Source organism: Neopsephotus bourkii, unplaced genomic scaffold (genome assembly GCF_033783945.1).
Source record: "Neopsephotus bourkii isolate Nb327-2 ecotype Australia unplaced genomic scaffold, CSIRO-AGI_Nbou_v1 NB_1511, whole genome shotgun sequence".
In the NCBI taxonomy this organism is placed as follows: Eukaryota; Metazoa; Chordata; class Aves; order Psittaciformes; family Psittacidae; genus Neopsephotus; species Neopsephotus bourkii.
The window spans coordinates 1,407,796-1,424,111 of NW_026901987.1; the positions used below are offsets into that span (position 1 = coordinate 1,407,796).

General features: G+C 36.4%; 1 protein-coding gene across 2 annotated transcripts in view; it reads right to left on the bottom strand.

Moving 5' to 3' along the window:
* Positions 1-16,316, bottom strand: part of RNGTT (RNA guanylyltransferase and 5'-phosphatase) — a 184,261-nt gene that overhangs the window by 144,671 nt on the left and 23,274 nt on the right. For both annotated transcript variants that reach the window (XM_061369796.1, XM_061369798.1), the window contains exons 7-8: positions 11,811-11,920; positions 10,961-11,062 (exon numbers count right to left, since the gene is read on the bottom strand). In XM_061369796.1, coding sequence (XP_061225780.1) covers positions 10,961-11,062; positions 11,811-11,920 — 212 coding nt within the window. The remainder of the gene's footprint in view (positions 1-10,960; positions 11,063-11,810; positions 11,921-16,316) is intronic.

A 16,316-nucleotide genomic window follows, 5' to 3' on the forward strand; every position in this document is an offset into this window, starting at 1 on the left:
AATATATACACTTTATGCAAGTTACCACTGTAAGATAACAAGTAGACCATAGCTTATACAGGCATTCATCTCCATAACCTTCACTACCTTTCAGTCTCCTCCACTGCTCTCTCACTCAGTATCAAATTACTTGTCTTATTCCTGCCTGTCACCACTCTCCTTTAAGCTCTGAATGCAAGTTTCCCCCTTTTTTTTTTTTTGCTCTCCTTGACAACCTAAGTTCCAGAAAAAAAATTTTTGTCACTATTATGACCCTGAGAATTATCAGAAGTGATGCAGTGAGTCTGCAGATGACAACACTTACTACAGAAATCTTCAGAATGCTCCAAACTACAATAATGAGCAATACAAGTTTCAATATTCAAAAGGTACCAAGGCAGGCTATCTGAAGACACAGGCAGGAAGAGGGAGATAGGACCATACTTCCCCACCTTACAAGATTCTAAATTAACTGTCAGTTGAGAAAGCAGATATAGCAGCATGCAGCAGCTACTTTTCAGAGATCAGAAATGCATCTGCAATTCAAAAAAAAATAAAGAAACAAATAAAACAAACAAACAAAACCTGCAAACAAACCATTAGGTCAAATAACTAACAGGTTGGTGCATAATAAAGAAATAATTTTGCATCATTGTACAACATACCAGTATCCCCTCACCTGGGATACAGTGTGCGCCAGCAGTTTTTCAGTAAAGAATGTAAGTAATAGGATGGAGCACGGGTAAATGCACAAGAAGTGTGGAAACTGGTATCCAGGTATCATTTCTCCTAATAAAGTATCATAGTTTAGACTGATTTCAAACTTTAGTTTTTCCTGTTCTATAACTCAAGGATAAATATGCCTTTAATTAATTTAACAGATGGCAAATTTAAAACCAACGTAAAACTACATTTTCTATCTAAAGTATTATTAGACTGTGAAATTCTGCAACAAAGTTGGTAAAACCAAGAATTTAGCAAGGTTAAAGACTATCCAGTTACAGTGTTTCTCTTGACTGCCTTCCAGGGTTTTAATTAAGTTAGAATGCTTGAGGGGTTTTGTTTCTAAAAGGATATTAAACCTTATGGGTTAAATTTGAAGCTGTCTTATTGTCATTACTTGACCTACAACAAAGGGTAAATTACTCTACAACTACTATACACCAAAGAATTCTTACAGTGCACTATGACATGCCTGTTGCAAAGCAAAACTTCACTAGCTAGAAAAGATAGGACCCAGTAACAAAATCTCTATACTAATAGATTTATTTTAAATACTAGATTCTCTTTGTTTCACCCAAATTTTAATGATGCTAAGTTGTCAAGTACATTTCTGCATTAGTGGAACAGTACTGGAAAACAAACCGTACAGTATAATGCTCTGATTCATTTTTCTTAGTTAAAACATTAACAGAACAAGTTATATCTAAAGCTTGAATGAACTACTTAATTCTCTTATAATTTATTATTATCTATTAAACTTCAAGATTGCTTGAACTTGTACCCCAGCTTGAACTTTTATCCCAAGCTTTGAAAAAAGGAGGTTCCCTCAACTTGGAACTGATTTATGCCCGAACATATGCTAGGTCAATTCTGTCAACATCACAGGCACAAGCCACAGAAGAGCACAACTGCCATTTGTGCTCACAGATTAGAAGACCAGTGTCAAGGGAAATGGCTGCCCTAGATACTTGTATAGTTAAACTTTACAAACTGAAAGTCATTCTTCCCTGAATAAACTTAAGTCATTACACTTAACGGCTGTGCCTGTAATCCCCCTAAGAAAACCAGCAGCACAGGACGCACTGTTCCACTATTCAAAGCAGTCTGGGAGAAAGGAAAATAAATAAATAAGCCAGTAATCACTGATACTTATCATTTGAACATCAGGTACACACATAGGCACACCATTTATCCCAACCTAATTAGGATGTTTTAGGACTACAGTTGAATACTCTAAGATTAGCATTCATAGCACAAGCTATATAATAAGCATTTTAATGCATTAACTATTTATAAATAAACAAAAGAGCTTGCTTAGAAGACAATCTGTCCAAATATTCAAATAGTTATATATGAATAATCAGCTAAGCAGTCCTTTTCAAAAAGCTCAGAATTGTGACCATAAATCTTTGTGAGCTGTCAAACGGCTTCAGAACTCTGAAGCATCAAGCCTGCTACTTCACAAAATATACCTCCGTATGGTATCACATCAGCAGTGGTCCTTAGCCGCTTAAGAAAGAGACAAAACCCCAAAAGTTTTCCTTCTACCATTACTTTTCAGAGTCTTGACACTGTTGCAGGCACATATAAATGGGAAAGAACAACTCGGAGTAAGAATGCCTTCTTTGGCCATTCGGATCAATTTGGATTCAGACCGGGATTACATGTTTTGTCACATCTATTTATTCATTCCTTTATATTTATCCAGTGATAACTGGCTTCAGCAGATGGAGAAGCAACAAAGTGATATGGATGTGTCTTAGTAATAAAGAAGTAAATACACCATTACCACCACTCCTCTGCCCCCGAAAAATCCCATGCCAAACCACCCAACCCAAAGGCAGCATTAAGGTAAAAAACAATTTCTGCCTAGCCCAAAAGCAGTGAAATGAACAGACCTGGTCTATAATATACATCTCTACTTTACATAATACAGCCTTGTGGGAACTTCTTAGGAGTAATAATATTTATACCAAACACTTCCAGATATTCATCTAACACCTTATGATACTCTCTGCTGCTTCGTTTGACAGTCAAAAGAGACCACTCCTGGTTCATAATCAATATAGTTAAAACAGGACCAACAAGATACCCATGACTCTGGCTACCAAAATCTGCCAGCTCCTTTTCTGCTGTCAGAGCCAGTTTTCTAGCCAAAGCCTAGGCATGCTCTCATTCCCTGTGCAGTATCTGGAAAAGGAGGAACAGACAACATACCCTTAGAGAACTTGTCAACAGGTAGAAATGAGGACACCTTGTGCTAGGGCTTCTTCACCCTGAGCTACAGAATGTCTTTACTTTGAGAAACGGGACATGCTACAAATGCTGAAAGTGCCCGTAATCTTACCTGAATTTATCAAAGTTTTATTTTTGCACCCCCAAATAAAAACTCAAGTAAGATTACAATATTCATGGGTTCTAGTGCTGTGGAGAACAGGCTGATACCAGTCTTGTAATCCTAAAGTTATTGCCAAACACAACTATAAAGGATAATTATGATGACAGAATGAGCAGACTCGCATCTCAACTACCAAAACCCCAACTTTCTAGATCCAAAACACATCATTCCTGCTTCCTCATCCCATCTTCTCTTCCCCTTCGATCTAAACACACAAAACAATGAGTTAAGCATCTGCTTTTTCACAAAATTAAAAGGAATGTTTAGAATGCTTAACACCTATGAATTATTCTTTTCAGCAACCATTTAGAAAGGCAACTTATGCATTATAATCCAGAATCATATATGTGACCTCTTTATACTTTGGCAGAACCTTGATATTATGTTATCGTTACACACTTGAGAGCTAATCTGCAGGTCCCTAGTAACTGCTTAGTACTGTAGTCTAGAAAAGCTACTTGCAGCTTTTAATCTTGACTGGAGGGGGAGGAAGGAAGGAAGCTTTATTAGAACTGTTTCAATAACTTTCACAACTTCAATTTCCAGCCAAAATATATGCTATCTCCAGTTTAGTATATTATTCAAAATAAAAGTCAGTGAAATAAATCCCACATGGATTTCAGACCCATGCAGAACCAAGGTTCTTTCAGCTGTAGAACTACAGAACTAGTTTAAAAATGGTTGAGCTTGTTTTGTCTTAAAAAGCTACTTAATTATTTAAAAGGACCATGAGAGACTATGCCATGTAATCAAAAACTGCATTTTCCAAAAACCTTAAAAACATAGCATAAAAGAAAACAGTGCAGTTAGGAATAGAGTACTAGCAGCAATCACTTTACCCTTTTAACCAAGGTTTTTGTTCCACACCTTCTCTTTAATTACCATACCATTTTGACAGTTTCATAAGAATAATAGAAAACCCCTTACAACTACTTTTCAATGAAAATGATAACAAATGCCTGAAGAGTAGCTGTCCTACACACAAATGATGTATAATTAACACCCAACAGTTGAGGCTTTGCCCATTGCTGCTGGTTACATAAGCATATGATTTGAATAAAGCTCATTTAACTTGGAATCAAACCACTTGAGTTAAGTCCAGTCGTTCACAAAACCTGTCACTCCTATTAAAAAATCCATTTGGTCCCAAAAAGTCTATTCAGTACATGCCCTGAATACTTCTCAGTATTTCTGTCCTTCAAAATTTTAGACCACAGAAATATGCTCCAGCCACAAAGAAAGGGGTACAAAGCATTATGAACCAATGGTACAAAACTGATGAACATTTAAGTCTATTCCTTAAGACAAGGGGGGAGATGAGGAAAAGAAAGGAAAGGAAGGTGCAGTTTCAAAGCACCCAGGTGATTCTTGTATGGGTTCTTCATCCCATCTTATCATTAGGAGGGAAAAGGTCCTTGCTGACCCCAAGACCATGGACATGTATAACCCTAAAACAACTAAATGACAACACTCAAGCACAGTATATTCACTTATTCACTAGCCATCTAGGTGTCCAGAAAGGGGACAGAGAAAAGCTCTTTATTCACAGATGCTTTCCACTGATTAATAGCTCTAAACCTTCCTGTTGGTACCATTTCTGAAGCCATCTGTCAAATCTCAACATTCTGCATTTTTGATCCCCTCCTCTTAATTAGGAAAGAATCCACTAAAAATTGTGTAAACCTCTATTTCAGGCATTTCCACTACTGGGCATAAAATTCCACATCCATAAGAATCTGGTCACATCATTTGTAGCAATCTGAAAATTAATCTACAGCTTCTTTCTCATTCCCAACAGTTCAACTCCACATTGGTATCTTTGCTCCCAGGTGACAATTTTTCTGTTCTCTAGATCTGCTTTTGTGACAAGCCCATCTCTTGTTCTTAACAATGAATTCTCAAGTGTATAGATTTTTTTAACTGGATGAGTACTACCTCCAGTCTTCTCTGTCTTCATTCATACTCATCCCAACTTTTTCTCTAACCTCCTTCTGTCTCTCAGGGATAACAGTTTCTCCATGAACGCATTTAAGCACATCTTCTTTAATCCTCTGCACAACGGCTACTATTTTTCTTTCTTGCCACCTAATTTTGAGCTAGTTTCTTTTACGTCTTAATTTCTAAAACAAAAAAGCTGTTTCTGTTTACTCTTCTTTTAGAGCTGTTCTTCGGCAATGATCACCTTTTCACAAGTTACTCTTGTCACAAATTACTTTTGGATAACTTTTCATATTAGGAATCTGCAATTTCTCAGTTACGCATGTAAGCTTCATCTCATCATCTAAATTATCAAACAATAGGGAAAGAAAGAAGTATTTAGCTATGCAAAGTCAGGAAAAGCTTTTACCTTGTCTGAATTTTAACAACATTCATGAAATTTTATCTTAAAACACACCCAGTAGACTTTCTCTAAGTTATGGTCACAAATGTGTTTCTGAAGAGGCTGCAACTGCCAGTAATTTTAAAGTTCTTAGCAAAAATGGAAATTTTCTTCCATTTCTATAAAAAGCTAAAATTAAGAAAAGTGGGAAGCTATCATGAATTTTATAATATACTAACTTACATGCTTTGGATAAATCAAAATTATTAATAACACGGTCCAAAAATCTGGCCACCCCTTTTATCATATAGTTTAGTGTACCTTTACTGTTTTTATTTATTATTATGATGCTGACAAAATGAGAATTATTTAGGCAAGAGGCTTCTTTTTCTAAAATGTAATTTGGTAATCATGAAAAAACAAACAAACAAACAAACCTAACTTCAGAGATTTTTCTATGTTGTTACAAACACCTTTTAGACAATTAGCAGCAATTGGCAAAGAGCTGTTTTATATTCGGTATCTAGTTTGTATGTAGGTATCTGCAAGCCATCAAATCTGCATGAATATTTTCAAATATAATGGCCTTTGGCAAGAACTACCTGCTCTGCATTTTCTTAAATAGCTGCCTTACCACAATTGAACAGCCATAGGATTATGATCATATTTATCATTTTTTACTAGAACTGCATGCGTACAGATGTGAAAATGAAAAGGTACTCACACAAATGAAAAAAAAAAAATTTAACTTGCACCCCTTAATAGCTTGCATCTAGTTCAGGTCACATTTTACCATTATAAAATCTACTCCTGTTTGATTGCATTAATCTGAATTATTCCACAGACATTTTAAAGCTTTTTATTATTCTTCATGGTAACAATCTTTTTTGGTTTTTTCCCTTTCAAAATTGGCATCTTATTACTTTACCAACCCTACTCCTGTCTGAACATTCATCTCCACTCATTAGAACAATCATCTGCTACAAACAGTATTAATGAAATACATATCAGGGGATACAGCAAGCCACTAACCACCTGGGTTAATCATTTTACAGTACAAAGTTGACCATGCAGAGTCATACAGTATGCCTTAAACATACTGTTACAATTATCTTCTTCAGAGAGCAATTACTATTTCAGAAGCACAGAACTACAAAACTGGATAAATTCGTAAAGCTATATATGCCTTGTAGATACTGTCAACATACAAGATATAGTCCATCTCATTAAAGCCAAGAGGAATGATTTTAGTAGTGGCAAATTTGCCCTTTGGATTTCTGTGCCTTATGAATAGCATTAAAATTATTTTTATAACACCAGAAGTTTGACAACAGTTCCAATAAATATAGAGAATTCATACCAAATGAGTCAGAATAGCTGCAGACTTAAGTAATTTATATTTTCATAGTAATAATTTAAAGCAATATGATTTTAGAGGTGTTTTTCCTCAAAAGTAAGAGTTACATATAACATTTACATACACGCAAATTGCTGGCACATAGGACATATTTTTCTAAGGCAGACAAAACTAAGTGAGCTTCAAAGTTCTTTAAAGTTCATGTGTCTAAACCAGAGATGCAAATCTTTACACAGAGGCATTTATATACAGGAAGGGAGAAGTATTTGTTCACACTCATTGCTCTTTGGAGCAAGCATGCCTCAGAAGGAAAGCAGGAGTGAGAAAAAGCTGGTATGCCTAGCTGATGCTTATGGGCTCTGGAAACGAGGCACTGAATAAGCAAGACCACAGCGCAGGCACTAACTCTGCCAATAAGGACAGACAAAGCAAATGTAAGTCAAAAGATTCTGGACTCAAGGCTCCAAGAGAACTGAATTGAGGAGTATGAGTTTTGACCCAAACCAGACTCAGAACCACACAGTTACAAAAGTGTATAAAATACTACCCCAGCTAATTTCCCCAAAATATTTTATAGGGTCACTGTCAAATAATTGAAGTCATCAATTTCACATTTAGTCAATGCAAGATGCTAAACAATGCTCTTTCATTTAGGTTTTCTTTTTCCCAAAAAAATTATGGGTATAAAAATGTAATTATGCTAAGAAAGCAAGAAAACATGCACAGTACAACCACTAAACAATTAAAAAGAACCACCACCACAGCTCTTGAATCAGAAGAGTGAAAGTTCAGCTTCAGCTGAAATCTAGGAATAGCAAATGCCTTTGGAAAAAAACAAAAGTCGTCACTGAAATTACCAACACTACATGTCAATTAAAACCTCTAGAAAAAGACTGATGCAGGAGATATTCAAGAATGGTGAAATTTAAGAAGTCTGGCTAAGTTGAGCAGATATTGCTATTAACTGAAATGAGAACCCTTTATTTGAAAGTACAGTACAAAGCTATTAATTAAGCATCTGCTTTTCTGTAAGACCAATCAGGTCAATGAAACAGCAGTGCTTTTTTTAAGCAAAGAACAAAACAAAGTATGTAAGTCAAATAATATTGTAATAGGCAAACCCTAGACTGCTGCATCTAAACCACCCTTAACAGAATAGCTTCAGAGATATCTGATGACACGGGTTTCACCTCCAGATAAAGTAAGCTGGGATCCATAAACAGATCTCCACTAACTCATGTCTTAATATTAAATTGAGGAAGGTCACGCCTGATAACTCAAGTATTCAGAATAATTAACAAAAACCTGTTTAATTGTATATGGAGTCCAGATCATTTGAGAACAAAATAATTAGAAGAACATCCAATGCAAGAACTGTGACAGCCATTTTTCATTGTTTATTAGGGTAGCTATCATGCACAGTGTCTAAATGTCCAAATAATAGCTCAGTTTTTCATCTTTCTCTTTCACAACATTCCTTCAGCTGAATTTCATTAACACTGGATCTTAGACTGTAGCACCATTTTCTTCCCTGCATATACTTATCAGCCTGTGTATCTCCATAATTAACTACAAGTGATTATCTTTAGAGAAAATTTAAAAGAACTGTTTAGTTCCCTCAGTTTCATTCTTCACCCATTCTGGTTTGTCACCATTCTAGAACTCCAAAAACATGGACAGAATGTCCAAAATACTGAAAATTCCCACAAGAAATTACATATGCACTCTTAATCTCTTTCACAAAAGACAGTCTTCCAGGTGCACCACAATTTTCTACATAGTAATTCTAGTATTCAGAATATATGTATCCTGTACATTTGAGTAAGGAAATAAGAATGTTTCATAAGACTTCAATATTCCAAATTAAAAATTTAAGTGACAAGGACTCTTCAGGTCAGTTTAAGTTGGCTGAGTTTACTTGTTTAGGCTCAGCAGTGTTTGAATGCACTGTACTGCTCTGTGAGTAAGACTGTATCTCCCAACACCATCCTTCTGTAATTTCTCATCCTGAGAATTCCTGCATCACATCACTCAAGTGCCCATGCATGCAACCAGCCAGTGTTAATAAGCCAAATATTCCCACCCATTTCTTAATGCTTGCATGCCATACTGAGTGTAAGCTTGCTTTGTATTTTCACACCATGCACTGCCCAAGCTAATAAATCCTTGAAGAACAAACTCCACAGATGAGAGACACCTGAAGGGGTTTGGCTTTTTTTCATAGGACACAGCTTGTCCTATATTCTCAATTGTGCTGAATTCTGACTGACTCCATGTGGAATCATCTGGTAATTCTCATAAGAACCCAATTCCCCACATTATCCAGGATTTTCAGTATCTGGGATACTCCACTCTACTTACTAAAGATAACAAACTTAACAAAATAAAGAATGCAGAATGAACTTTAGAAAACAAGCTACAGCCCACACTGCTTGTTTATTTAGTATCAAAACTTTACTTTGTTGTCTCAGCACATGGGAGAATGATATCCCAGTGCCCTGCAAAACAAACAAACAAACCACAATCAAAAAAACACGCCAAAACAAAAAACCCCTCCTTTTTCCCATATCTATACACAAAACCAATATTTTAACTTCACCAGCCTGAAAATTAAAAGTTCTTGCCTCCCGTTTTTGAAAGCATATATTTCATCCACATACCCAATGCCTTCTAATCTGTACACATGTAAACACTTAACTCTTTTGCTAGTCTAAGCCACTACGCACAAGTGAGCACAAGAGTCCTCCTCTTCCTGTGTGTAAATTCATTGTAATTGCACTTTTTCTGATCAAGTCGAAGCAGGTTAAAACCCTATTTATCTGCTCTAAGTGAATAAAAACTAAAGTCATTCTGTTTAGCACAGATTATAAATGTTTAAATACCACTGTATGTAAAGAACATCTTTTAGAAATAAAAATCAAGCTATTGAAATGAATCTGTCACACAATTTACATTCTTCCTGTTACTGAAACACTACTGACTATAATGTAAGAAATTACATTATTAATTGCCTGAAGACAGAACCCACAACAAAAAGAAAGGTTGTGATCTGTATGGTATGAATAGTATAGGTTAAAAACATTTGTATTAATATCAGGGATTCTTGATTTTAGCTTTGAAACCAGAAATACTGAAGAAAAGCAAAAGCTTGGAGCATCAATCTCCACTTACGATGATCAAGAAAGATTTGTTTGTATGAAGAGCCACACTACCTCTTTACAACAGTACAAGCAAACAGGGAACCTAACATTTGGTGTTTTATTTAAATGTGAATAGCAAATACTTTCTATACCTCATCCAAGCTCCTGAGTGTAAAGGCAAAAGACCCTATACGAGACAAAGCAATGGAAGTATACCCAATGAGACCCATGTTTAGACAACCGAGTTTCATGCAGTTGAGTCCAATCTATAACCAGTTGCAAGCAGAGAAAACTGTTTTCCCATTCTATTTTTGATGTGTGGAGTCTCTCCTACTTTGAAATGCTAACACGAGAACACTGGAGAAATCAAAATACAAGCATTCATTTCAAATCAGTGATAACACCAGTCAAGAGCAACCTGGTGTAGTGGAAGGTGACCCTGGCCATGGCAGGGGGTTGGAACTAGATGACCTTTAAGGTCCCTTCCAACCCAAAGCATCCCATGATTCTACACACTGATTCAATCAGACTGTAGTCTGTTATAAGAAAAATGTCATGCCTACAAACAACGTATGAGAACCGGTGAGGTAACATGAAACTACTGACTCTTTGGCTAACTGGAACTACAAATTTGAACAAAGGATTACAGTATGAATACATCTCTAATACTAGCCAGCTTCTGAAGAATCAACCAGAAATTTTAATTTAGCTTTTATAAACAAATTATTTAGCTTAACAAACTTTTACTGTTATCTAAGATTGTTCTAAGGCCTTGGTGCCAAGTCTTGGCTGACAGACAGGCAAGGTAGAAGAATAAAAATACATACATTTAGTTCAGTGTGCAGAACAGCTGCTAAAAAGAAACTTGGCCACAAACTTCAGCAAATATTGGGTACCAAGAGAGCAAAAAAAATAATGTCTGGAGTCAATTTTGCTGTTAGAATATGCTTTGTCCTTTGTACAAGCAAATCCACTTTCCCGAGAAAATACAAACCATCTACCCAATTTACCAGGAGTTTCTTTGTCATTTAAAATGAACTTACCGAGTGCCATCTGCTTTCCAGCTAACTTTGTATGGCTTCTGCTCCAAAAATTTAATATTTTGTTTGTCCATGGAAACAGGCTGTGCTCCAGGGAATCCTGACCTAAAGAAAACAGAACCATGTTTGTTAGTGTTCTGCAATAGGAAAAAATGCATTGCCTTGTGTGACATTAGACCAAAGTCACACCTTGTACTAGACTTGCTGCAAGGTTAACTTTGAGTTAGAACATCTTTGCCAATCAGGTATTTTGCAAGAGGAATCAAATGTCTGATAAGATAATTGAATTCAAAATCACATGCACTAGAAGAACTATAAACATCAGCAAGTTAGGAAGCATCATGACCATCAACCTGGATCATCAGTTTTAGAAACTGAGAGCTCAGAATCCAAGATATTAAAACCAGCATTCTCATTAACACTGGACACAAATCCAAGTTGGCTATAAAAACAGTTGGCTATAAATACCTTAATATTGAAGTGTAATAGTAGTTGTATAAATGAGTCTACTGCTTGAACATGCACTAAATTTTAAACAAATACCTGGAATTCGCACAGCAAGAATGCATCTGAAAAAGTTTTGTTATTTCAAGGAAAAGCAGTTCTAGAATCTCATTTCTTAAGATCAACAGCTGATAATCCCCTTTCATAGTGCAATGAAAGATCCTCATCTGTTTCACTGTTGAGCGTTTTTGAGGTTTGCTTTTTTTCTTAAACAATCCATCGAAAAACAGTCACCTGTTCTTATTTTTACAATGGGCCATTTTCTTACAAGAAACTAGAAATAACTGTAAAAAACAGAGACACTTATTTCTAGACAGTGTAAATAAACAAGTTCTACATGTTCTCATACCCTTCCCATCCACAGAACTGCTGACATTTTTGCTGTATTCCTCCTAACTTTGGTTGTGTTGTCACCTGGGTCACACATTTAACTGTTACTCCTTCCAAGAAAATTGCACCCTAAAAAGAAAAAATAAATAAATTAAGAAATAGTATTTAAGCTTTCACAAAGGCAGATCAGAACATGTCAATACAAGATTAAGTCTCTTTTTACAACTTGACCCTCACCAGCAATAACCGCTTCAATATTCCTTAAACATTTAGTCCCAAATACCAAGACATACCAGCTGAGCTTTGCCAGTAAACTCACTGGTGAGCCATATTATGAACCCAGGAACTGAAATGAGTTATTTATGGGGAAAAATAAAACAACAATAAAAAAAAAAAAAAAAGGGAGGAAAATGATATGGGATAGGCACTGTTTAGCAAGTGCTCTCCAGAAAGTTCCCACATCAAGCTACAGCATCAGTCTGACTCATTATTTTCATTTGTAACTAAAGTGGTTTTATCTGTAAAGCAGGCACAGTATTATGAAGTATTTAATAGTAAAGTGATCACATATGGAATTTGCAGGGATCAAATTAATCACCCTTAGTACACAAAACATTATACAGTAAGGCAGTGCCAGACATTTATTTGTGGATGAGAATTTGAACCTAACAATATTCTAAGCCTAGAACAAAATACCGCACATTAAAGGTGACAAAACTCTTTCTGGCAGTGAAGCCAATTTTTAAAGTGTCAAAAGGTACAACCCCAAAATAAGTAAACTGGAAACTAAGGGCAAAATTGACCTATGAAATGTTAAATAGATTTTTTTCATACATACATAGTATTTCTAGACCAGCAATTCCATACTCTCCTTGATTCATGGAAAGTAAGAGCTGCTCACCAAGAGTAGAGATCTAACATGGAAGATATACATAAGCAGTCCGGTAATTAGTGAACTAAAGTCACTGGAAAACATCTTTAGGCATGAGGAGCTCAGTGGGTTTTTTCCAAAAAAAAAAAATAAAATAAAAAAAAATCTGCACTTTTCTCCCTTCAAATCCTGGAGATGCAAGCTTTCAATATAATATTGTCTTTCTTTCAGACCTAGACAGGAATTCCAATACAAGAAGTGCAACTACATGGATTTCACCTCTACCTGGGTGAACTACCACATTACATGACTCAAAACTTAAACTTACACTGTAGTGAAAACAATGGAAAGAATGAGGGTACATGCAGTAGCAAATTTAAAGGATTCTCAGTTGATCTGAGACAAACTTCGTAACAAACAAGAAAACATGTACAGCTGGTTTGTAACAAAATATTTGTGTAAAAATATACTTGAGTAATTTTATTCTCAGTATAAACCAGATTACTAAAGTGGAGGTGGTCTCCCGAATGCCACAAAAAGAGCATATGCACAGATCAACAATACTGAAAATAAAACTCTAAATGACTTGCACATTCCAGAAAAAAAATGATGCTGGGTGGAATAAAACAAATTCTGCACAACAGAACACATTAAAGCCATCAGATTTACAAAGCTACAAAACTAAAGAGTTCTATGCAGATCCAAAATCAACCATATTTCAAAACTCAAATTCTCAATGCAGACTAAGAAAATTAATGCATGACATTTCACCTGTTGAGCTATGAATCCTGCACATGAAGATATAAATATTTCTTATCTGTTCCCTAAAATGCTTCAAACTTGCATTACCAAATCTAGCTGCCTACTACTGAAGAAAGCAGGATTTTTGCTCCCTTCTCTTTGCACATACCACGGCACTTGTCTGTGCTCTACTCTTGAACGAGTCTAGGAATTAAGTTAGCAAAAATAACATTATAAATTAGCAATTTTCTGCCAAATTTGTATCCTAAACTAGCTCACCATAGGATAAATCAGCATGAGTGCCAGCACAAGGGAAGCAGAAGGAATACAGAGTAAAGGGAAAGCAGTTTTCAGGATAGCCTGCATTTAGTTAAGACTGGCTCAGTTGTATCAGTATTAGCAAATTGTATTCTGAGAATAGTACATCCTAAAGAAATACACTAGTTCATAACCTTAATTACCTTAAGTTCCCCAGACTTTTGGCCCATCACTTATCCCATATTACTGTTGTGGGCACCAGCAGGTGCAACAGCAGACAGGCGACTGGGCGAGGGAGGCAAGCAGCTATATAAGGCTGGCTAGCACATTGTCTGAATTCCAAGTGGTTAAGAGCACGACATAATAAAGGAAGACAGTCAAGCCTTGCTTCCCAGAATAATGGCCGAGTGTGACGGCAGTACAACTGCTAAGATTAAAGCAAAAAGGCAGGCAACAGGAAAGATTTTCCAGAAAAGTCACAAACATGAAATCGGTGCCTGCCATTATAATGTGTCTCTTGCAGATTATCTGCCTTAAGTATACCCACTTAGCTAAGGCAAGAGCACTATGAAAACAAGGTGAGTCATGTGGGTGCCCATGCTTAGCTAACTCAGCACTCTAGGTTTCAGGACATCTCCTTGTTTAAAGTGCCAGAACTGAGCCAGATGCATGCACTTTCTACACCACAGTTCAGCTAACAGCCCCGGTGTGGTGGAAACAGGACAGTGGAGAACACAGTGCAAAGATGCAAGAGCACTCAGCTCAGCAGGAGCACCTCAGGTCCTCAGCGCTGCTATTAAGCCAAAAGTGCCAAGCCTTAATGAATCCAAGGTAACCTACATGTACTTAGTTTCTACACTCTGCACAACCTCAACACCATGTGCACTGATCAAGTTCTCCTTGATCTGTACCCCTCCACCCATCACTTCAGCTGAAGATGTGGCAATGTCTTGGGAAGACCACAAACACCATCTGGAGGACTGGCTGAGTGGAAATAACCCCATACACAAGCCTCCCTGACCCTAGTGCCCATCACCAGGCCCAGGCAATAGCCACCTTCAGCCACCCAGACTTGACCGAGTGCCACTATGTTCAGACTATTTTCCAGAGGACAAGAAACATTCCAAAGCACATCAGGAAGAGAAAGAGCCTGCATCTTCTAAAAGAGAAGAAGGGAGAGACAGGGAGTTACAATGCTTAGATTTAATACCTAGAAATACAAGACCAAATCACAAGAACTGCCTCTAGGCATTTACAAGTAAAAGTGATACACAAAATCATACTGACTGCCACTCAATAACAACAGTGTTCAACAAATCATTTGGCTCTGGTGAAGAAAAAGGCTTCACAGAATTGGGAGAAGCAGGAAATATCACATATTTTGATGCCTGCTTGGTTTCGTTTGCTCATCTTGTTCACAGAACTCAGAAAACATGAGGTAGATGTAACTTCTGTAAAAAAAGAGCAACTTGTCTGAAAACTAGATTCAGAGTTAGTTTCATTAACATAATGGAAGAATGTATTGAGGAGGATCTGTGAAGTCTGTTTTAGGTATAAAAGAATTAATTTATTTTCCCTACATTTCTCATTAGCATATTCTTATTTTTGTTAAATCTGTGAGTTTAGTAACAGGCATACAGACTGTTACGGTAGCTTAAGAATTCAGTGTTATCCTTAATTTTAAGAACAGGCTAGAAAAAACACTGTGCAATTCAGTATAAACAAAGTTCTACAGTTAATAAAGAATAAGCAATTATACAAACACACATTGGTAGATAATTAGAGAAAAAGATATGGAGGCAGCAAGAGACCAAAAGCTCAATTAGTATTACTCTGTTTTGCAAAAGGCAATTATATTAAGATATATAAACAGAAGTATTAGCCTTAAGACATGTGAAATTAATTCCTCTATAAAGCACTAGGATGGCCTCAGCTAAAGGCTTGTGTTCAATTATAGGTACCACTGTCTCACAAAACTGTTAGTCAACATGACAGAATACAAAAAATAGTAAGAATGGTCAGAAGTATAAAAAATATGCACTACAGGAAGAAGTCACATCCTGGTTTCAGCTGGGACAGAGTTTATTCTCTTCCTTTTAGATGGTACACTGCATTGGCATCTCATGTGGGAAAAGAGATGGCTAAAAAGAAATTACACCCATATTTATGTATTCAAGTACATAAAATGCTGCTGCAAAACCACAAAACAAGACCCATCAAGATGCCCACAGGCAGAAGTATATGTACAGGGGTTAACCTCGGACAAAGATCCAGCTCACACAGGAAAAGTTTGAAGGTTCTGGCTCAGAACTGTAACTTTTGGTCCTATTTGCAAAATCAAGGGGTTTTATTCTAAAGACTTTTTTTCCTGAGGTGAGATTCTAAGTGTCAGTTAACAATGACACTTCAATGTTACAATTATTACGGCATGTACTCACAAAGTCAAAACATGTTTGGAGTTCCTGTGTAGAATTTGAGACTACAGCAAACAGATTTGCTGTTACCTGTCAACTACATTTGGGTGATGACAAAGGAAACTGTAATGACATTATGTTCTAACAGTTCCCCTAGTTTCTGTAGCATAGAAAAGAAAGGCTGTCAAGACTTCTTGACATCAAAATATGGCCGTTTTAATGAAACATGCTGAAGTAAGGC